A 24,984-nucleotide genomic window follows, 5' to 3' on the forward strand; every position below is an offset into this window, starting at 1 on the left:
TAGATCTCATTTTATATAAGCTGTTTAAATAGAAGAGAAAAATTTAACTATTTGCTCTCCTACTGACCAAATTTAGTATGCAAAGTAATAGCTATATAATAAGGTCTCTATCATCTTTGGAGGAAGTTTCAATGTGAAGGGAGTAAGATGAAATTCAATTAACCAGGGTGGAATGATGAGCAGTAGAAAAGAGTGGAGGGGTAAAGAAAATGGACTGGCTTATTTTAAAGGAATACCTGCTAAAAGTTTCCTTCCATTTCCTAAAATCAAGCCTTGACATTAAGTTGTGGTTGGGATATTATAAACAACCAAACCAGTTAAACTTAGCACACAGTCACCTATTATAGTGCTGTGGGCATTACAGAATCACAGAATCTCAGAATTAAAGACTTAATAGAAAATGAAGCATTTTCTGAAAGAATTCCCTTCTAAAAAAAAAAAGAATTCCCTTCTATAAAATGTGTCGATCAAGAGAGGGTTCAAGAAACCCCCAAAGAAGGTTCTTACTTCTTCTAAAGACTCAAGTTCAAATCCAACCCTAAATACTTAATGATTACCTAGCTTTGTGACCTTGGGCAAGTCACTTAACCACATTACCTTGCAAAAAAAAACAAAAAAAAAGAAAGAAAAAAGAAAAAGAAAAAAGAAACCCCCAATAAATTTAGATTCTGAGAAACCTTTAAGTATCCTCCAAGTTGTTGCCTTTTATAAAAGCTTGGCACAGACTGAAATACACTTTTTTTCACTGTCTGAAGTACTGAAGTACTTTTTTTTCCCTCTCTCACTATTCTTGATGTTTCTCTATCTTTTTTTGGGGGGGCAGGGGTTTGTGCTTACTCTCACATCAATGTTATTGTAATAATATAAAATAAACAAAAGAATATCAAGATTTTCTTGGGTAACTCAGAGGGTTTGACCTTTCTCTTCGGATAAGGGCACCCCTTTATTATGTTTCTATGCCAAATAACACAGGTCATATATGCCCATTCTTACCAGGTACTTTTTCTCTTTCTTGGTGATTTCCAGAATCAGAGCTATGAACTGATGTACTCAGGGGAGTACCAGATTTATTTGAGGAACTACACCTGGTAACTGCAAACGGCTTGGAAGGTGAACACTCTTGGGAAACATCACTAGCATCTTCACTGCAAGAATATTCTGTAAATAAAACAAGATCAGAAGTGGATGATAATACTTGGACATATAAAACTACTGAATTTAAATAAGCAGCATGTGCATAGTACCTAAAATATGTGTACTATAGAATTCTGTAGGACAAATCTCAGTCATATAGGAAGATTTTCATCCAAAATATTTCCATTAGCTTTTTTTTTTAACATTATAAAGGATCAATCCTCTTTAGGGATGGCTGAACCTGCCTGACAATGATTCTCTATAACTTTGGGAGTGAGAAGAATCTATACTCAAGAGCCAGCACTTTCTTTATGCACAAACCAAGTTAACAAACAAACTGTATAAAAATTTTGGATACCATCATTTTGTGTCAATATAAATCTAAATCAACTGTTGTGAATTAAATCAAGAGTAAACTTACAAATGCTAACCAGGTTACAAAACTAATGTAGACAAATCTCATCCACTCTGGATTCTACAACCAGAATTGAGGACTATACCTCAACTGTCTCAACATTTAGATATAAATTTGGGGAAGGGGTGAGATTCACTTTTCCTAAAATCCAAAATCGGGAAAAAGACAGAATGTTTCTTTACTTACACAGAGATCAGGTAGCAACTTTGAATACAATGCCCAAGAGACTAAGGGAAAACGCACTCCCATATTCTACTCCCATATTTAATTACAAACAATTTTTCTACAGAAGAAAAAACATTACCAGGCTTGGATTTCTTTTTCTTTTTCTTTTTTTTCTTTGACTTTAATCTTACAAATTCTCTGAACTTCTTTTCTTTGTTTTTTTCCTTTTCTTTTAAAGCTAGGAAAGAAAAGAATTTTAAGCATTATTTCAAATCTAAGAAGTCTTTCAGCTTTTTCTTCTCTTATTTCTGATGCTTCTCTTTTTCCTACTGCTGTAAAAAAAATACCACCATGATCACCTGAATTAGGAGGCGTGGTGTCACTCTCAATTTATCATTCATCCCACATAAAATCCAATGCCAAATCTTTTTTTCTTTTTTCTCCACATCACTTTCCCCTTTTCTCCACTCACACCAACAAGTTCAGGTCTACATCACCTCTCAAATATACCACTGAAATAACCTTCAAACTGATATCCAGCCTCAATTATTTTGTATCTCCTATCCACCCACAGCTGCCAAGTTTATTTTCCTTAATGCACAGATCCAAATAAATAATGTCACTTCCTACTAAGTAAATTTCAGAGGCTCCATATTACCTCGATGAAAAAATATAAATTCTTTAGTTTAGCAGTTCCTTACAATTTGAACTCTTCCTATCTTTCCAGGTTTCTTACACATTCTACTGTTCACACTCTAGAGTCCAGCTAGACTGACCTATCTGCTCTTCCTCATACCTGAAGTGATTCTCCCATCTCCATGCCTTTGTACTAGTTGGCCCCCTGACTTCTTCTTTACCTCTAACTCTCAGAATCTCTCTGGCTTCTTTTAAGACTGAATTCAAGCACTATCTCTTAAAGGAAGCATTTCTCAGAGTACCCACCTGACAGTTTCTTCCCCTAACAAGGTTATCTTCCATCTGCTCTGTTATTCTGATTTATGTAAATCTTAATTCCTTGATTGGAATGCAAGATCTCAGAGGACAGGAACTAGTTTTAATTTTTCTTTGTATACTACATGTTTAGCATAGTACATAGCACACAATAAACATTTAATAAGAATTATTTTGCTATAATAAATTGTTATTTTGCTAACTAAAGTACAAACCCAAATAGAAGCAATGAAAATTGGGCCTTCCTGGGAGGGCAATGGATAAACAGATAAAAGTCTTAGACTTCTAATCAGTAGTCCTAGCTTTTAGCGCTAACTCTTAAGTATCTTTCCTCCTCCGAGCCTATCTTCAATCCTCTATAATATGAGGGAGGCAACCTTTTGTTTTAAATGTTATGGGAGGAGAAAAATGTTCCAAATGATGTACCACAATCTAATTAAAAGAGTTTAAAAAAAAATTAAGAAGAAATGATATGGTGATAGAAATGGTAGATAAGATGTGGGATCCACATTTCATGAGGATAAATTAACATTAGTTGGGATCCCCAGGAAGAGAGGAACTCCTAACAGCTCTCTAAACCAAAATAATATGTGATATCTATATATTTCAAAGTATTACAATGACTCTTAATTAATAATAAAATCACCTATCTTTATAACACTTTCAAGTTTACAATTTTTATTACTGAAGGCTTGTTGGGTTTCTTTTTTAATGATATTCTCTTTTTTCTTTATTTCTTATTTTGTTCATTTGAGTATTTTCTGTATTTGCAGACACCCATCCAATTCCTTTGAAAACTCAAGTTTTGCTTACAAAAAAATTCTGAATCATAGTTTCTGATATATAACTACATCCTGTTCATTTTTAATTTAGGTAATTTGATTTTTTTTAACTAATCAGCTATCCATTTTGGTAGGTTTTTCTTTTTCAAAAAAAAAGCTCTTAGATTTGAGTTTTGAGTCTTTTTTTTGTTTATTTCTCCTCTAGACATTGGGCTTTCCACTCAATATTCCTATGAGGAAAATAGTGCAAATATTACCCTCTCTATTCAGTAAAGAAGACACTGACAAAGAGGAAAAGAGATTTGATGTTACAAAGCTAGAAAATGGCTATACAAACTGAATTGCAGATTGAAGTGTCACAGAACCAGAGATTTAGATTAGAAGATATTTCAGGAGCCCAATTACTTCAGTCCACATTAGTTCTGAGTTCTGAAGTCTTTATTTTCATGTCCCCTAAGAGCTGCCCCTTACCTCCCTTTCACATTGCTGCCCACACTCCTGGCTAATGCCATTCGAAGATTTGGCAGACTTAAGATCTTAAGACTCATTCATTTACTGTTAAGTAAATCTGGAGTATAGCCATGAGTGATGAGTTCTTTGTACTACATCCAAAACATAGTATCTTAAAAATTTAGAAAAAGCAACAACAACTGGACAATCTCTCACTGATCTAATGTTCAACCTCCATCCCAAGCACCTTTCCAGACTTCTTGTATCTTAAATCTCCACTATTCTTCAATCTTTGATCTCCCATCCAGTGACTGGTTTCCTGGTTGTTCCTTAAACAAGACTAAAGATCTTAAGGTTAGAGAACTCTTTTCTCTCAACTCCAGGAATTTTCTGTCATGACTGTAATACTCTCTCCTTATTTCCATCTCCTTCAAATTCCCCCTTAAAAATCCTATTTTCTTTGGGAAGCTTTCCCCAAACTCTTACATCTAGTGCTTTCCCTCTGTTGATTACTTCCTAATTATCCTGCATAAGGCAGCTAGGTGGTGAGGTGAGTAGTCAGGAAGAAGGGAGTTCAAATCCAAACTCTGACACTTGATGTTTGCTAGCTGTGTGACCTTGGGCAAATCACTTAACCCTAACTGCCTCTCATCCAAGGGAACTCCAGTTGAGCTGATTCAGATCTGGCCACTGGACCCCAGAGGGCTCTGGAAGAGAAAGTAAGGCTGGTGACTTAGCACAGTCTCCCCTCATTCAAATATAACTCATGTGTTTGTCATGGCATCACCTCTCTGATGTCATGGACTTCTTCAAGAAGGACAAAACCCTCAGCAGCAGCTATTTCATACAAAGATGTTAGTATATTTACACCTCTAATTAGACTGTGAACTCCTCAAAGGTGCGAACTGTCTTTTGCCTTTTTGTTGTATACCCAACACTTACACATAATAGATGTTTAATACATTTTGCTGATTAAGAGGACAATTGCGAATTCTCTTGTGTCTTAAGGGTATTTCAATTAATTTAAGCACAAAGTTATTTATAGTGTTTTGTCATAGGACTATGCTTTGGAGGTTACATCAGCAAGCTAGCTTAGGAAAAAAGTTTAGTATCCCTTTCTTTGTTAATATTCACTATCCAAAGAAAAATAACAACAGTACCCACCCAAAAGTTGGATCCAGATCTAACATCAAATCTGAAATAAGGAGGTAGACTAGAAGAATGAACAAAGAACAACAAAAGAAAAACAACTCAACCTTAAAAGACCATTATGGTGGCAGAAAAGTTCCTAACACAAACCCTGAAGAAGAGAATGACTCCAAATTATTTATAAGCAAAACTTCAGAGGAAAATCTAACTTGGACAAAAATTTAATTAGAATTCCTAGGAGGATAAGAAAAAAAAACAAAAAACAAAAAACAGTTTTATCAGCTAGGTGGCACAGTTCTTAGAGAACTGGTCCTAGAGTCAGGAGGAATGGGGTTCAAAGCTGACCTCAGACACATGATTAGTAGTTTTATAACCCTGATCAAGTCACTTAACCATAATTGCCTCCTCCAAAAAACAGTCTAAAATGTTTGTTATGAAAGACAAAATCAAAAGAGAATTAATTAACAAACAGCTTGACACAAGTATAAAACCTTACCCAAGCAATTAGAATGGATAAAATAGAAGCAAAACAGCTTATGAAACAATAAGAAAGATTAGAACAAAATCAAAACTCTAAAAAGACAGAAAAAATTAAGATATTTCACAGAAAAAACATTAACCTGGAAGAGTTCAAGGAAGAAAAAAAAATTGTCATTGGATTCCACTTTCCTGCTATGTCCAAAGAATGGAGATCCCAGCTCAGTCACAATGTGGGCACTATGAAGTAAAGTGAGGGTAGAGGGAGGAGAGGAGGAGGAATACTTTTCTGCCCTCCTCTTTACTTTTAGATTCCTTTGCTTTGTTGTATTTCATTTTGTTTTCACTGTTTTAGCTACCAATAGTGATCAAAGACTGAAGCCTGAGAGAGCCTGAAGTTTAGAGAAACTGAACAGTCTATGTTTGTATTTTTGATATCTTAGAAAGAAATATTTGTCAAAGCTAAAAGGATTCTCAGGGGTTAAGTGAAACTAGGAAGCATTCCATACACCACTCTTGAGGAAACACTACAAATCAGCTTGCATTGGTATAAATTTGTAAACTTCATTTTTTGATGATTTGACTATTGAAGGGACTAATATGATAATGTAAACTACATTACAGAGTCCTATATAAAATTTTAATGGGAGAAATCTGGCAAGGGCAGCTAGGGGGTAAAGCAGACTGAGCAATGGGCCTGGAGTCAGGAAGACCATCTTCCTGAGTTCAAATCAAGCTCCAGACACTATCTAGTTCTATGACCATAGGCAAGTCATTCACTTTGCCTCTGAAAAAGAAGATGGAGAAAGAAATGTCAAACCATTCCAGAATCTTTGCAAAGAAAATCCCAAATGGGATCACAAAGAGTTGGGCACAATTGAAATGACTGAATATAAAGAGAAATTTAGTATCACAAGATTGCACTACCTTGTAGAATATTTATATTGAGTTTTAACATTTAAACAAACCTAGATTATTTGCCTTTTGTGAAGCAAAATACCTATCTTAGGATAGAATGACTATGCCTAAAATCCACAAGTAGCTGCCTTTCTCTGCTAATTTTCCAACTGCTTCTACTTGTCCTTTTTCGTCCTAATGTGAAATGCCATTCAGTTTACTCTGGAAGAAGCATGGACTCACTCAGGGAATTTCTGATCCTTTGGAATAAGGACCCAGTGAAAACTACCCAGACTTCTACGGGGGACTGTACCTATGGTACAGAGGGATCCACAAGAATTTTGGTGTTCCCTTTGTAGAGGGTCACATTTTGCCTAGACCTCCATTAAATAGTCCTCTGCCTTACAGAAATCATGGAAGAGCTTTCACCGAGGAAAATTTCTGCTTTTGAACAGGAAGTAAACCTCTAGTCAACACTAGCTTACAGGGAGAGTTTGAGATAATTTGTGAAGCTAATTTCCCTGTAAAATGGGGAAGATAGTTTTCTTTGCCTGTTTTTTTTCAATTTAGGGTAAAGAAAACCCTCCAAAGACAAAGGCTAAGCAAACAGAAATATTTGGTAAACTCTGAAATACTGCTTTTGTAAATCTGTAAAACTTGTTTCTTAGGTATAAATAATATTTTTGTTTAAAGATGTAGGATTGTATATGCAAACATCCAACATTGGCTGTATTGAGATTCTAGTCTATGGACACTGGAGAAGTGAATGACCACTAGAGAACTGTTCTGAATTTGGGATAAGGATTTGTGTTAATCAAAAGGCAGTTGATTGTATTTTCTGGGAACATCAACTTTGAAACATAGGTAAGTGTAATGGAACCTTTCAAGCTAAAATGAACTGCCTCCCTAAATCCCTTAATATGTCTATGTCCCCTTAACAGATAGATGATTCCAGAGTTGGGACAATGGTGACCCTCATAGCCAGGAGTCTAAGCATGATGTTGTAGCCTGACAAGAAAGTCCTACTAAGTGAGGGTACCTAGGACTAGAGCCTGAAAAGGTTTTAAACTTGGAATTAGGACTGTGCCCCTATAGTAAAGAACTAAGGTAAGTTATTTGTATATTTGTTTTAGTTGCTTTGAAGTAAATATTAGTCCTCTGTATGTACAATACTCATCTGATAGTTTGCCACTGGGGGGGGTGAGAAGGAAGGGTGGAAGGAAATTATGTAATTTAGAAACATGCATATGGCATGTGGATGAATGTTGAAAAACTTTCATAACATGTAATTGGAAAATAAAATAAATTATCAATTGAGAAAAAATTTAATTTAAAAAAATTTTTTAAAGTAAATATATTTGTCAAAACAACAACAAAAAAAACTATCATGACCAAATCTCTTAGAACCCAGATCTCTCAGAAGCAAAGTAAAAACTGAAATGATCTACTAGTCACCTCCTGAAAAAAAATCTCAAAATTAAAACTCCCTAGAACATATAGAACAAAGAAAAAAAATACTATAGTCAAAAAGAATGAATTCAAGTACCAAGTACCAAGGAGTCACAGTCAGGACAATATAAAGGAACAGAGAATTTGTAATACAATATTTCAGAGAAGACCAAGGAAATGAAGTTACAGCAAAGCTAACTTTTCCTGTAAATCTGAATAAAATGCTATAGGAGGGGAAAAAAATCAACCTTTAGTGAAATAGAGTACTTTCAATCATTCCTAATGAAAAGATCAGAGTTCTATAAAAACTTTAATGTTCAAGCATAGCAGTTAAAAAAAATAAAAGAACATATAAAGGTATGAACAAGGATTAAAAAAAAATAAAAATAAAAAGCTTACATTCTAATATGGGGAGATGATACATGGACTCCTTAAGAACTCTCATCAGCAACAGGGATCATAGAGGGAGTCTAACTGGACAGAAGGCCTAGGTTCTGTTAAATCTTGATAATCTTAAGAGAAGAACAGAAAGGGAGATGAAAAAAGAATACATGGGGTAGGAGATGGAGAAAAGGAAGGGAAGTTTAGGGGGAACTATCTCAAAAAAATCGGTACATGAGTAGACACCTATACAAACAATGAAGAGAGGAAGGGAATGGCTGATACTTGAACCTTACCCTTATCTAAACTGGTCAAAGGAGGAAAGAAAACACAGTCCATTGAAGAGGGAACTCAGAGAAAATGGTGAAGGGAAAAGAGAATTTTTGGGGAGGGCAAATTAAGGGAGGGATCAGTTCTAAGCAATATAAACTCCAAGAATAAACATAAATAATTATAGCTCTTTCTGAGATGGCAAAGAATGAGAATCTTAGGGACTGCCCATAAATTAGGGAATAGATAAACAAGTTATTGCATATAAATGTGATGGAATATAATTCATCCCCATAATGATCAACCAGGATTCCAAAGACTAATAATAAAACATGCTATCTACCTCCTGATAGAGATGAAGGTCTGGGAATGCAGAATGAGACAAATATTTTTGGAAATTAAGTATTTGTAATGGGTTGGATTTTGGTTTACAAATCAAAAATCTGAACATTAAAAAAAATATAATATTTTTAGCTGGCAGGGAACTTAGAGGTTATTTATATCTAGAAATTGAGACCCAAAGAAGTTAGTGATATTCTGAAAATCCCACAAGTACTAAGGAGATGCTAGGGTTCAAATCTTGGCTCCTGACTTCAGATATCTTTCCTCTATACCATCCTGAGCACCCTGCTTTCAATGGTCTTTCAATACTTTATGGTAACTGGTGCTCACTTGTAATCAACAAAACCAAAAACTTTTTCTACTCAGTAACCTGCAAATTTGTAGAAGAGAACTTAATGAAAAACTAATTTCTACAAAGACCTCTATACATCCAGATACAGACTGCAGAAAGTATGAATCACAGATCTGAATTTTATTGACAAGTACCTGTCTTCCAATTAAAACCTCCATGTCCAGGCCACTGTGGTTTCATGATTCCATGTCACTTATCCAAAAAAAAAAAAAAAAAAAAATTCTACTCTATAGTATATACATTTATTTTGTTGTTCTACACCAGAAAATACAGGAGATCAGAAGGACTACTAGAGTACGAAGCAAAACCAAGTCTGAAGAGAGATGGCAGAAAAAGAAATATTGGCCTGTGGAATAGTTGAATATCCAAGAAAAATCTTCCCATGATTGTTGACAATCTTTGTAAATCCAATTGCAAAGATCAGCAATCTTTACTAAGTGGTAACCAAGGCCATCACATATAAATAGCATTTTATTTTATTTTTTTTATTTAAGGCAATGGGGCTAAGTGACTTGACCAAGGACCCACAGCTAGGCAATTAAGTGTCTGAGGTCTCATTTGAACTCAAGTCTTCCTGACTCCAGGGCCAGTGCTCTAGCCACTTCACCACCTAGCTGCCCCAGTTAGTATTTTAGAACCTATTGCTGTGGGGACAGTTAGGTGAGGCAACAAATAAGAGCACTGGTCCTGCAGTCAAGAGAACTGAGTTCAAGTCCAGCTTCAAATCAATTTGACACCCACTAGCTGGGTGACCCTGGCCAAGTCACTTACCCCATTGATTAGCCAAAAGAAGAAGAACCTGTTGCTATGGGAGAAGGCCTGTGCTTATAAGGCTGAGAATTACACAATGGTTCTTAATTAAGTTAGTTAAAATGAACCAGTAACTCCAGGTGTGGGCAAAAGAGTTCACACTTAGCAACCTGGAAAAAATATTGGTACTGTGTTTCAAGCTTATCTTGTTTACAATCAGGAAATAAGCAACCTATATCATGCACATGTGAGAACCATAATGAATTTCTAAAGCCTCAAAAAGAAAGAGAAATAAGGCATCTACATCAAAGGAGTCCAATCTACGTATTGTTTTCAATTTGTTTTCGTTCAAAAAAATTATTTTTGAAAATTTATCTTTCCCACTTAAAACCTGTTCATTCAAGTTAAGGAGAGTCAGAAGGCTTCAGTACTTATAAACAAAATTTTAGAAACCCAAGTAAATAGCCACACAAATAATGACCTAAAGTGACAGGGTACATTAAAAAGCCCCCTGAAAATTCAAAACATCAAAATTCCAAAAAGGAATTGAGGGGTTCCCATGTACAAAGAGATGAATAGTACACATCAATAGTACTTTTTTGGCTTCAAAGGGAGAACCTGGTGTAGCTAGGGCAGTGGATAAAAAATTCCTCCTGGAATGTGACTCTATGTAAGTCACTTAATCCTGATTGCCTTGAGAGGAAAAAAAAAACAAGAAAGGACATATCTTCCAAAGTGGTTTAGTCAGAGAAGGAGCCTATTCTTAGTAATAAGAGGACATCAGTCTAACAATCAGATCCTCAACTACAAGAGCTCACATAAAGTACTTTACAATCAACATTGAAATGAATTTTTAATATTTATTTTACAAATGGAAAGTATAGTTAAAATATGTGTTGCTTTAGATCTTCTACCTAACTCTTGGGAAGAGTGAAATCATCTGTGAAGTTACAAATTCTTAACACTGGAAGAAAATGAAATGCTACCCAACCTTCATGTTCAAGATGAAATGGTACTTTCTCCAAGATGTCTTCTTTGACCTCAGTCCATTTGGAAATGATCTTTACTCACATCCTGTAAACAGCATGTGGTTTATACTTCCCCTACACAATTAAAGTCTTTTTGCATTAAAATTACATGCTGATTAATGCTATTAAATTATAAGCCTCTAGAAGGAAATATATAAAATTTATCTTTGTTTCATTACCAGCACTAAACACCATGCCTAAAACACAGTAGGCAATTAATAAGTATATGATAGTGCTAGAATGAATCTTAGAAGCCCTGATTGAATCACTTTTGTAAAAATTAATATAAGCTAACATGTAAGCAAAAACAATACCAAAAGAAAAAAAAATAAAATTTCTATAATTACAAAGGACTCAACATGAAAAATGCTAACTATCTCTAGAAAGAAAACTAATAAACTCTGTGTGCAGACTGAAGCAAATGTTTTTAGTTAATTTTTCTTAAGGGTTTTTTTGGGCAACATAGCTAACACAGAAATAAGTTTTGCATGACTGAGTCACATATATAGTAAGTAACATTACTTGCCTTCTCAATGAACTGGAGCAAGATCAGAAAGAAGAGAATCTGAAACTCAATTTTTAAAAAATGAATGCTATCCCCAATTGACAAATGGTCAAAGGACATGCAAAGGCAATTTACAGATGAGAAAAACCAAAGTAATATATGGTCATATGAAAAATTGCTCTAAATCATTACTTATTAGAGAAATGCAAATTAAAGGATCCCTGAGATACCACCTCACACCTCTCAGACTGGCCAATATGACCAGAAAGGATAATGATCAATGTTGGAAGGGATGTGGGAAATCTGGGACACTAATACATTGTTGGTGGAGCTGTGAACTCATCCAACCTTTCTGGAGAGCAATGTGGAATTATGCCCAAAGGGCAACAAAAATGTGTATACCCTTTGATCCAGCAATACCACTACTGGGTACTATACCCTGAAGAGATGATGAAAAAGGGTAAAAACACCACTTGTACAAAAAACATTCATAGTAGCCCTGTTTGTGGTGGCAAAGAATTGGAAATCAAGAAAATTTCCTTCAATTGGGGAATGGCTTAACAAACTGCAGTATATATGTGTGATGGAACACTATGGTTCTATTAGAAACCAGGAGGGAAGGGAATTCAGGGAAGCGGGGAAGGATTTGCATGAACTGATGCTGAGTGAGATGAGCAGAACCAGAAAAACACTGTACACCCTAACAGCAACATGGGGGTGCCGATCAACCTTGATGGACTTGCTCATTCCATCAATGCAACAACCAGAGACAATTTGGGGGTATCTACAATGGAGAATACCATCTGTATTCAGAGAAAGAATTGTGGAGTTTGAACAAAGACCAAAGACTATTACCTTCAAATTAGAGAAAAAATAACCATTATCTTATTATGTAATTTTACTATCTCATACTTTATTTTTCTTCCTTAAGGATATGATTTCTCTCTTCTCACATTCAAAGGAGATCAATGTATAACATGGAACCAATGTAAAGAATGCCTTCTGTGGGGGATGGGGGGAGGGAAGCAAGAATGGGGGTAAATTGTAAAACAAAATAAAATCTTAAAAAAAATGAATGCTAAATATAAATGAATAAATAAATGGGGGCAGCTAGATGATGCAATGGATGGTGCAATGGATAGAGCACCGGCCCTGGAGTCAGTAGTACCTGAGTTCAAATCCAGCCTCAAACACTTAATAATTATCTAGCCGTGTGGCCTTGGGCAAGCCACTTAACCCCATTGCCTTGTAAAAACCTAAAAGCAAAAGACAAAAATAAATGAATGACTATAGCAGGAAGGAAGGGAAGACAAAGACTCTAGCCCTTATGTAATAGATCATACAATAGTAGAAACAGAATGGGCCACAGAATATAATAACAAAACTAGAAGAGAATACTAGAATTTATCCAATTTAAACTTGTCATTTTATAGATGTCAGAAATGAGAATTATATGATGGTAAACATTTGCCAAAGGTCATAGAACTTGTTAATGAATTCCCATTAAAGGTACTTCTAGGAGCGGCTAGGTGTGGTGCAGTGGATAGAGCACAGGCCCTGATTTTCACCTGAAAAATCAGAAAACAATTAGAGCCACACTCTATAAGTATTTCAGCTCTCATTTCATTAATCTATTCTGGATTGAAGGATCTAATTCAAAGCTGCACTTCCTATTCTTCAGGGCTTTTGCTCTGCAAAGAAAGACTCATTTTAATCATGAATTCAATTTCTAGCCTGCAAATAAGAAACCAAATTTCCATGAATCAGGAGTTGTGATAAAAAGCTTAGGGTTGATTTTATTTGTAAGGCTTAATAAGTATTTGCACCTACTCGATCAAAAAATAAAAAAATTAAAATAGGGAATAAAAAGAGACCAACTAAGGTGACAGTTTACCATGAGAAATGAATTCCATTTTAAATTATTTTGGCCCATTCAGACTTTAGAGTCAATTTGATTTATAAGACTGATCATTCTCTGAAGGGAGGGGAATATAAATTTTGAATTGAGAAGAGAAATAATCTAATCTCAGACATTAATTGGTTGCAAGGAGGCACAGGACATCTAGGAAGGAGGAGAGGAAATTGAGGGAGAAGGCAAAGAGTAAAGGGAGGACAAAAAAGAGGAAAATGTGTATCATTTAAATATACAGAACACCCAGGTTTTTTCCCCCAATGCCAAATCATCTGCCTAGTTAATCAAAGTGAACTTTACTTCCAACAGACCTATCTCATATATCAGGAATCCCTGGAACTTGAGTAGGGGAAAAAAACTCCATTTGTGAACTTGGAGATGATATGTTACAGCAAAAAGATTACAGTGTCAGGAGCCAGGAAACCTGAGTCCCAGGATTATCCCTGACACTAGCTATCCATGTGACCTTCACTGGGCAAGTGATTTCCATCTTTACTGGATCTCAACTGCAAAATGAGTATGCTAGATTATATATACATATAAGGACCCTTCTCTCCCCTTCCAACTCTGAGATTCTATGATTCTTCTATGTTGTAATTTAGAATTCTACCAATGAGATGTGAACTTACATGAATGGAGGTGTTGCTTCCACTTGGCTGCTGATCTCTCCTTTCCTTCCAGGCTGCAAAGATCTCTGTTCTCCACCTGAGTGGGAATGGGAGAGATCAGGCTGTACCCCAAGCAGGGGAAGTCCAGAGGCCTAGCATACCACACGTGGCATGTTGCCTCAGAACTGACCTGATCTCCTTGTCCAAGGAAACAAAGTACAATTTGGTTTTAAAACTTGTTTTTTTCCTGGAACTGTTATAACTCAATGTGATGATCAGAAGACATGATCTATGTTCCATCAGAAAAAAGATCACCACAACAAAATTCTCCTTGTAAAACAAAGGCATCTAAACCTGAGCTCCTGACTTATTTCAAGTATTATTTAATATTTCATACTGCTTCCATATTGAAAGAAATTCTTTGATTTTTATATTTCCTTAGAACGGGACAAGAACATTATACAATGTTTTAATAGTGGAAATCAAATAATAATTTCCCCTCTGTTTAAACAAAGAAACACAAGATAGTACAGAAACAACCGAGTAAAGGGATAGCTATCAGCTACTCGGATACACACAAAACAAACTGGGTAATCGTTTTATAAAAATATATACACTTAAAAAAAAATACACACACCTAAAAAAATACACACACCTCACTGATATGAATACAGTCTACTCATTTACTGAAATTTAGATTATGAGACCAATATGTAAGATCAGAGTTAACAAACATGTATTTTTATTGTCAGAAAATCATAGAATCTGAGAGTTGACCAAAGAATGAATTCCTTTTACAATACCAATTCAATTTTACAAAGATTTATGAAACACAAATGAATAGCTCTGCCTCTGCCATCAGAAGGCTGGCTACATCAAGGGACAGAAGAAATACAAAGCCCTCCAGTGTTAGAAAGTCTTCTTATATTGAGCTAAATTTTACCTCCCTCTAACTTTTACCGATCCAAAACCTCTAACCTTACACAAATCTATTCCCTCTTCCCAATCAAGCACCACACCCTACCCCTCTTCTTAGCTAATTTGTTTTCTCCCTTTTAGAGGCAAAGGAAGGTTTGCAGTAAATAAACTGTTCTTAAAATATACAGTACTTTCCAAAGGGAAGAAGCATGAAAGAATAGTTTACCTAAGTGTTCCCATCCTAAATGAACTACAAAATGTGTCTGCTGGCTGAAATGCAAAGCATCAAATGATGTACTCTAAAATACTTCAGGATTTAGTTTGGATTTTTTTGGTTATCCTACTCTACACAAAGTTAGCAATGCTTACAGAATAATCACCCCTTAAAACTATGGCCCAGAGAAATATAAGCATGAACTCTCTTCTGGGAGGCACAAATCCCTTGGAACTCATTCTTCCAAAGTAAAGCTTTCTGATCCAGGGACAAAGAAAGAGCAGACTCTTGGGTTGTGAATATTCTCAGGAGAGGACTACCCCCTTTTTAATCCCACTCTGCCCAAAAGGACAATCCTTGTTGCTTCTCTTGTCAGAATGCCAACAATTCTGATGGGATAAGGATCATTCTTTACAGCTCATTCAGTATGCTGCTAGTTTTGTGCTATTACTGCTTGGGGGGCTCAACACTGCTCCCCCTCAAGTATTTGTTTACCATACCAAAAGCACTGGCTTTGGCACCAGAGGTTTACAACCCATATAAGCCATTGACAACCTTTGTCACTTTGGGCAAATACCAATTTCTGTGAACCTTAGTTTCCACATCTTTAAAAAAAAGAGGGCATTGGTCTTGATAACTTTGAAGGTCCCATCTGGGGCAGATCCATAGAATTCTGAGTTTAAAAGTCAGTATAGGTGGGTTTTTTCTCTAATTGCCCACCTAGACTGAGAAAGATGTAATTTTCATTGCCTCCTGCAAATCAAGTGCAGAATCAAATTCCTCAATACAGGAGAAAAAGCAGTCTTGGTCCTCTGACTTCCCTCCTTCTTTCCTAACCCCAAGAGAACAAAATGCATAATAATGAGAAGGAGGAATTAAAATCTGCTTTTGTATAAAGTGATTTTCTTTAAAAATGTACTTATTCATGAGGCCAGAAGTTTTTAGTGTCCTCCTTTTACTTAAAACATGTTTCTTCCTACCCCTTTAATACTCTCTCTTTTGCTAAGTTTCCAGATTCACTTTATTTCAATATCTACTATGGGAAAGTCTCTAGGAAAACCAGAGCAGGCCATGGAACTTTTCTCAAGAACCTAAAATATCTTTTTCTCACCTATAAGCCCACATTGCCTTTCATTTACATTTAGATCTGGTATGGGCTGAAGTAGAAGAAAGCTGAGTTAAAAAAAAAAAAACTTCAAAAAATAAAGAGCATACTTCATTTTACATAGGAAAAATGAAGACCAAGGAAGAAAAGAGATGAGGGGGGAGTGGGAAGGATTCCTTAGTTTTGTCATTTAGTATGTATTTCCTTGAAGTCTGTTTTGAAAAGATGGAGAAGTCTCCAGATTTGTGATTCCATCAGTGAAGAAAACTCTCTCCCAGTTCACCATTGAATATTAGCATAATGTTAGAGAAATGCATAAGGGAGGGAAAATATAAGTGACTTGTACATAATCTTACAACTATTGTGTATCAGAAGCAGGATCTGAACCTAGTTCTTCCTGATTCCAAAATAAGCTCCCTAACCACTATGCATCTCAACCCTTTACTGAATGCAGTATAAAATTGATGATACAAACTGGGAATGAGTTACTACTCTTCCCTTCAAAAAAAAATAACATTGATCAGTATGGTTTATTTATTTTTTAACTAAGCAATATGAACTTATTTCTGAGTGAATTTATCAGCTTACAATATTGATAAAAGACAGAAATAAATCTAAGGCCATCTTAGTCAAATTTAAACAATTTTAAATCAAAAATTCAGAAAATGCTACCAAACTGAACACTGTTCAAAATGTTTATAATATCTAGGAGATAAGGTATTTAGAAATTCTATTAGGACTACAAGCCCCCAAAACAATAGGATAGAGATCAGGGGAGGAAAAGTAAACAGAAAAAAGCATAGAGGTAAGAGAAGAGGATAAGGTGAAAGAGAAGAAACTGATGAAGGGCAGTCCCAGCAAGTTCAGAAGATTCACCCACCAGCCTGGACTACTTCTGAGAGTTCTATCAACTTATAAAGGTTGTCAGAAAACCACAATTGAGTCTTCTATGCTAAAATGTTTAAAAAAAAAAATGAATGAATACACTGACCAGAGAACTCTCAGAAGATTTGGTAGTTCACTTCAAATAAAACAATATTGTCAGAGAATTCTGTCTATAGCAATTCCAGTGAAATAAAAACACAACTAGGACACCTTAGTAAAGTTTTATATGAAATCTGAGCAAGATTAAGCTCACTGTTGTATTATTCTTCATTGGAAGAAGAAAAGAAACTCCTTTTTGGCAAAGAATTTATATCATTATGCAGGCAATGTTTCAGAAGGATTTACAAAAAACAAAATGCCCTCATTAACTAAAAGCAAATGTATTTTAGGCACTGTGCTAGCCTAGGAAGCCTTTAAACAGTCTGAAGGCTTAAAATAAGATTGGTAGGGGATTTTCTCAATAAAAAATTTAATATATTTGTGGAAAGTCACATAAAGTTCCAGGATTTGGTTTTTTGGGGTTTTTTTTTTCCCCAAGTAAAAGGGGTTAAGTAACTTGCCCAAGGCTAGTAAGGTTCAAGTATCTGAGGCAGAACTTGAACTCAGGTTTTCCTGACTCCAAGACCAGAGCTCTACCCAAAACTGGAAATTATCTAACATTTCAGTTTCTTTTATTCTAGTAGGTCATATAGGATGTTCATTTTATGAGTTAACTAAGAGAGCCCCCAAACAGGAAGCAAAGAACAACAAAACAGAACTCTGGCTTCTTGCTTCCAAAGGAAATGCTTTCAACAAATCAGAGACAGTTCTAATACTATAGTCACTTCCCTGGTAATCAGTAAGAGAAACAAGGAGAAGACCTCATGTATGTTTTCCATTTCTACTAGCAAAAAGAAAAAAGTGGTCAAATAAGAACTGGGTATCAGAAACCATTCATTAACCAATATGGCACCCAAATACTTACGTGAGGAACTAGAAGTGATCCGCTTTCTGGTCAGTATATCTTGATTGGACTTTTCAGAGGCTAAAGAACCTCTTGTTTGGATGTGCTTCTTCATTGAACTCTCCTCAAATTCTGGCATCTTCTCCACTCCATGGAAATATTTCATGTGATAGTGCAGGAGTTTAGCTTTGCGGAAGAATTTTAAACAGTCCGTGAACGAGCATCTAAACTTGTGGTCTAGGTCGATAGTAGGAGCTTTTGAAGTAACAAATTCATCTCTCTTAAAAGTATTTGTTACTGTAAGAATAAAAACAAAGATCCCTGTTGCTCATCCTATATTGATTAGCTAGCATCTGACAGGCGAAACACAAAAGAACATGCATGCAAAAACATCATTGATGTGCAACACTAGGCATGCATAGCTATGAAACAGATCAGCCTGCACTATGACTCCACTGTTCCAAGGGAGCCCTTCAGCCAGATGTAACCATGGGGGGAAAGGGGAGGGGATGTTGGCCAGGCAATGAAAGAATAGAGGCCAGAGTGAAAAGAAAATGGGCTACGAGAATGGAAGAATTAAAGAGAAGCTGAACCTACATTTATTTCTTAATGATGTTCTAGGCCAGGAGTTACCATCACTCTGACTCTGGGGTGGGATGTATGGACTCAGCAGCACTTTTGTAGACTGATTAAAAGAAAATGTTTGCAAACTAAGAAATTTCAAAAAGATCTCTACTAAAGGAGAGTTAAGTAAAACTTAAGTTTTGGCACTGAGTTTTTAAGATTTCAGAACTATACGTAAAACAGGAAAAATCAACAATCTAATTCATCTGAATTAGGAAACATGGTAGAATGTAGATAATGAACACTTCTCTGGAAGCAAATTATTGGGAGTTATTGTTTCTGGATTAAAGTAAAACTAAAGGGAAATGATTTGGAACTACTAAGCTAACTTTCAGAAATGTTTCACCAAATTTCCAAGAACATAAATGTAAGGCTATAAATTTATGACAAATACAAAATATTAGGAATAATTCATAATTCATACAGTGTAAGAACTTTATTTTATACAATAGCCTTTTCTCAAGAAGAAGAAGCAAATACATGTTAAATGTACTAGATAGATTATCTTGGCAAAGAATATACAAAACTGGCTTTTCTCTAACAATCTGAGGGAAAGGATAAACATTTATATAGCTCTTACTTTAGGTAAAGCAAAATGTGAGACACTTTTTACAAACAGTATCTCATCTGAGCCTCCCAATAACTTTAGGAGGTAGGTGCTGTTATTTTCCTCATTTTACAGCTGTGGAAACTGAGATAAGTAGAAGGAAGCAACTTGCCCAGAGTGACACAGCTAGTAAGCATCTGAGACTGGATTTGAATTCAGCTCTCTCTCGCTCTCCCCTCTCTCTCTCTCTCTCTCTCTCTCTCTCTCTCTCTCTCTCTCCAAAGATTTCCTTTTTTTGGTTGCTGAGCACTGAATTCAATTAATTTTTTGGCAATTCCAGTTCTTTCTTTTCTAAAAACAAATTCACTAAAATTAAAAGTTCTCCATTTAAATCTTTTGAATAATTTTACTTTTAAATGGTTCAAACTTAACATTAGATTACATGTGAACACTATAATTATTATTTAAAGAATGCTTTTCTTTAAAGAGTTAACACAGCACAGCAGAGATTTGTTTAAAAGACAAAAATCTAAGAAAATACCTAGAAATCACTTTTTTTTCCTCCCAGGACAAAATTAGCAGATAAAGGGCAATTCACTCCAAATCAAATACTTAGATGAGAGAGAAAAGGTAGGACAAATAAATATTAAAAAAATAGATTGTACATTTAGCAAATTGATTAGTTCTAGGGATAAAAGCAAAGCTACACAAAGCAGAAGTTATAACAAAGCCACACAACTCTCAGGACTCGGGATTGATTCTAACTCACTATTATTTGTTCCTGGCCTGAACAGAATGGAAATGACACCCAAGGTAACAGAGGAAATGCTATCAATAACACTTATTAAGCCATCCCAATATATGCCACAACAATAAATATATTAAAAGGCAGAGAACAACCTTGTAATGTTCAAACTGTTTTAAGTCACTTCACAAAGTAGTAAGGCTCCAAGCATGTTCAATGTTAGCTATATGAGAGCCAGATCAATCCACAAAATGCTAAAAGAATGTACAATTAGTATAAAGAAGGAATGAAAGAAGAAAGGAAAGGGGAACAAAAAAGAATAATTTCATTTTGCTTAAGGCAAACAAACCTTTAATTAATACTATATCTTGGCAACAGTAGCTTACTGCTAAAATCAATTCTAGGGATGACCTTATTCCTTTAAGACCTGGTCTGAGCAAATAATAATAAAAACAAGGAAAATCTGAGATTAAGGCTCCTGAAAAAAAAAAAAACCAAGTTTTAAGACAAGGAAAAGCAGAATCACTGGAAAAATTTGTTTTCTACACTACTGCTTCCTAGTAAAAATGAAAGTATTTAAATACAACATTGCTGTGGAAAAAGATCAAATTTAAAAGTAAACAGGAAAGAATGTATAAAGAAACTAAAATAAACATTATAATAAAACTATCTCCCTAGCATGCCTCAAGAGTATGTTATATAGGAAGAAGTACTCAAGATTTTCTCTCTTTTTTGACTATAGAAATAGTATCCTATTCTATGTAAGGATATATCATTACAGGGACAGTGATCAACCGTGCTATGACTAATTATTTGAGTCATAGGAATGCTCAAAGTTAGTTTTTCTTGGGGGGGGGGCATGACAGCAAGAGCAATGTGGAACATTATAACTGGTTTTTTTGTTTTTTTTTGTTTTTCAAGGCAATGGGGTTAAGTGGCTTGCCCAAGGCTACACAGCTAGGTAATTATTAAGTGTCTGAGGCCGGATTTGAACTCAGGTACTCCTGACTCCAGGGCCGATGCTCTATCTACTACGCCACCTAGCTGTCCCCAATTATAACTGTTGTATGTGTGCTCATTAAAAAAAAAGTTTGACTGAAATATCTTACAAGTTGCATTTACATTAACAAGAAATTCCTTTGAGGATTACTAATATAATGTAGGTTTTCATTCTCCTAAGAAAGACACTAGTAGAGGAAGAAAATCACTACACTAAGAAGCAGGAGAAAATATTCACATCCAAACTCTGCTACTGGGATGGCTAGGTGGCACAGTGGATAGAGAACCGGCCCTAAAGTCAGGAGTACCTGAATACAAATCCGGCCTCAGACACTTAATAATTACCTGTGTGGCCTTGGGCAAGCCACTTAACCCCATTGCCTTGCAAAAACTAATTAAAAGAAACAAAATAAAATAAAAACCTCTGCTAACTCTTGACTTTATGACTCCGAACAGTGTCATGTCACCTCACTAGGCCCCAGTTTCCCCATTCCTCCAGGACCAAAGATAAAGAATGCACCTCACATTCTACTCTGTATTAGCTTTTTTGACATAGAAAATTTGTTTCCTATTAAGACTAGAAGTTTCTTTAAAACCCAGGTGTTTCTGCTGGTGGCACTGTGGACTGATCCATCCATTCTGGAAAGCAATTTGGTACTATGAACAAATCCCTATAGAACTGCAAATCCTTTGATCCAGCAATGCCACTACTAAGTCTTTATTCCAAAAAGATTTTTTAAAAGGGGGAAATAGAATCTTTTTAGAAAAACCTATTTATAGGGGCAGCTAGGTAGCGTAGTGGATAAAGCACTGGCCCTGGAGTCAGGAGTACCTGGGTTCAAATCCAGTCTCAGACACCTAATAATTACCTAGCTGTGTGGCCTTGGGCAAGCCACTTAACCGGTTTGCCTTGCAAAAATCTAAAAAAAAAATCTATAGCAACTCTTTTTTGAGGTGGAAAAGGACTGAAAATTGAGGATATGCCTATCAAATGAGGAATGGCTGAACAAGTTGTAATATATGAATTTGATGAAATACTATTATGATGTAAGAAAATTGTGAGCAAGATGCTTTCAGAAAAACCTGGAAAGAATTTTATGAACTGACAAAAAATGAAGCCAGCAGAATCAGGACAACATTGTACACAGTAACAGCAACTTTGTACAATGATCAACTGTGAATGACTTGCCTATTCTCAGGAAAACAAAGAGCTAAGGTAATTCTGAATGACTTATGATGAAAAATGTTGTCCCACCTCTAGAGAAAGAAATGTTGGAATCTGAATGCAGATTGAGGCACACTGGGGTGGGTTTTTTCCCTTTATTTTTCATGTTGTTGTAGGATATTGGGGGGGGTCTGTGTTTTCTTTTACAAAATGACTAGTAAATATTTTCACAATTGCACACGAATAACCTTTATTAATAACCTCTCAATGAATGAGGGAGGAAGAAGGTGGGAGAAAATTTGAAACTCAAAACTGCAAAAAACAAAGGCTAAAAATTGTTTTTATATGTACCTCGGAAAAAAACAAACTATTAATTTTTTTAAAAAAGGAAACCTAAGTGGTTCATTAATATTTGTATCCCTGAAATACCCTGTGATTAAGAATTCAGAAAATTAAGCTCCAACTAGGCACTAAGAAACAAGGCTGAACTTTTTGATCTGAAAAAACAGGACAAGATGCAAAAACAGAAGATATCCATAAAATTTAATTTTATAAAATAATATCAAGTTTGTGGCAGATATGGGAAGGATTAACATAGCTGCACAGTGATTCACACCAGTTTATTCACTAACAAATCCTGGTCAATGCATGAATCTTTAGAAGTGTCATGGACATGAAAATTCCCACGAGGCACCATATAATAAGAAAATCTTATGACTTCCTTCCTACTAATGGAAACTAAACATTTTTCACTATCAATCAGTCTTTCCTCCTATTTAACCTACACATTTCTCAATTCTTATTATCAATACCTCAATGGATTTATGATCTCTTTTTGGGTACCTACTTGCAAAAGTAAAAATTGTAAAATTATATAAATTGCAAAAGATTCACCCATTGTTCAGGCCAAGGAATAAAATACACCTAATTTAATGAATGCCTTTCATTTGACATTTTAAAAGGAGCAGTGGACTGGCAACAGGGTAGGACAAAGTCAATACAATACTAGCCCTGGAGTAAGGAGAACCTGACTTCAAATCCACCCCAGACACTTGACATTTACTAGCTATGGGAGCCTGAGCAAGTCACTTAATCCCAATAGCCTTGGGGGAAAAAAAAGCAACAGAAGTAGAATACAGTGCTCTTTATAATTTATCATTCCACAATATGCCCACCTTTGCTGATCTATTGTATATTCATTAGAGAAGGTGTATAGAATCTTGTTCAAGTATATGTAGGATACCTATCTTATGATGAACTATCTCGATCTTCCCCAATTTTAGCTAACCTGACTTTCAATATCTCTAAAAACTACTGGCTCACAAGAAAATTCTAATGGAGTTATAATTTTTCTTTATTCCTCTACAAGTCAAGCCACAACAACATAACATTTCTATTATCCTAAATCCTCTCTCAAATTAGCTAAAATTACATTAGTTGATTTTGAATGATTTTAAATGACTTTCCAAAACTTAGGCCCAGACCATACAAGCTACATATAAATGGGGAGGACTCTGCATACTCCATTAACATAAGTGCAAATAAATTATTATTATTATTATTATTATTATTATTATGACAAAAGGATACAAAATTTCTAAAAGAAGATTCTAGAAATTCAAAACATCAAACTGTTAATGGTAAGTAAGATGTTACTGGCTTAATTTCTAACCTAAGCTATCTTTGGATATCTTCATAGACCCAAGAAATATCTGAAACAACTAAAGGAATGGTGAGAGGGTAAACCTTAAGGTATAAAAATCAATACACTTTTTTTTAGATTTGTTTGTTATTTTGCAAGGCAATGAGGTTAAGTGACCTGCTCAAGGTCACACAACTAAGTAATTTTTTTTAGGTTTTTGGTGGGGTTTTTTGCAAGGCAGTGGGGTTAAGTGTCTTGCCCAAGGCCACACGGCTAGGTAATTATTGAGTGTCTGAGGCCGGATTTGAACTCAGGTTTTCCTGACTCCAGGGCTGCACCACCTAGCCACCCCCCCCCCCCCAAGCTAGGTAATCATTAAATGTCTGAGGCCAGATTTAGCCCAGGTCCACTTGACTCTAGGGTGGGTGCTCTATACACTGTGCTACCTGGCTATTGCAAGACAGTAAACTTTTAAAAGAATATGTCTGATCTGTCATAGAGAATATCTTTTCATTTTTAAGCATGTAACTCAAATTACATTGTTCATAATTAAACTGTAAGTTCTTTACAAATGGGAATATTTTTATTAACCACATTTTATAAAGTGTTTAACAAAGCACACTAAATATACATTAGAAGTGCAAGCAAGGGGCGGCTAAGTGGCACAGTGGATAAAACACCAGCCCTGGAGCCAGGAATACCTGGGTTCAAATCCGGTCTCAGACACTCAATAATTACCTAGCCGTGTGGCCTTGGGCAAGCCACTTAACCCCATTTGCCTTGCAAAAACCTAAAAAAATAAAAGTGCAAGCAGTGTGAGGGAAACAACATACAGGCTTTGTTCAAAATTGAAATGAATTAACTGACCCGTCTGATTTTAAGACTCCCCCCACAATGTCAATAAGTAGTCAGCTCTTAATTACTTGAACATGATAAAGCAAAGAGCTCTGATGAAAACAACAGAAAACTTAAATCATTCATCTAGCTACACAGAATAAAATCCTGAAGAGGCCTAAGTTTCACAGATTTCTATCCAGAACAACTTTGTAAGATTCAAAGCCAAAAGGAAACTAAAAGATAGAGCCTCTCATCTCTGACCAGACTGGACATTTCAAACTAGATAACCCAAAAGACAGCCAAAACTTATCATATTCAAAACAGAATTCTTTATTTTTCTTCC

At 35.4% G+C, this 24,984-nt stretch overlaps 1 protein-coding gene across 6 annotated transcripts in view; it reads right to left on the reverse strand.

Annotated features, from left to right (window-relative positions):
• The window catches only part of PHF20 (PHD finger protein 20), a 139,897-nt gene that overhangs the window by 47,849 nt on the left and 67,064 nt on the right, over nucleotides 1-24,984 (reverse strand). For 4 of the 6 annotated variants that reach the window (XM_074212049.1, XM_074212046.1, XM_074212048.1 and 1 more), the window contains 3 exons: nucleotides 18,104-18,379; nucleotides 1,854-1,952; nucleotides 994-1,158 (listed from right to left, as the gene is read on the reverse strand). In XM_074212049.1, coding sequence (XP_074068150.1) covers nucleotides 994-1,158; nucleotides 1,854-1,952; nucleotides 18,104-18,379 — 540 coding nt within the window. The remainder of the gene's footprint in view (nucleotides 1-993; nucleotides 1,159-1,853; nucleotides 1,953-18,103; nucleotides 18,380-24,984) is intronic. The other 2 variants (XM_074212051.1, XM_074212050.1) reach the window with 1 other exon arrangement.

Source organism: Macrotis lagotis, chromosome 1 (assembly GCF_037893015.1).
Source record: "Macrotis lagotis isolate mMagLag1 chromosome 1, bilby.v1.9.chrom.fasta, whole genome shotgun sequence".
In the NCBI taxonomy this organism is placed as follows: Eukaryota; Metazoa; Chordata; class Mammalia; order Peramelemorphia; family Peramelidae; genus Macrotis; species Macrotis lagotis.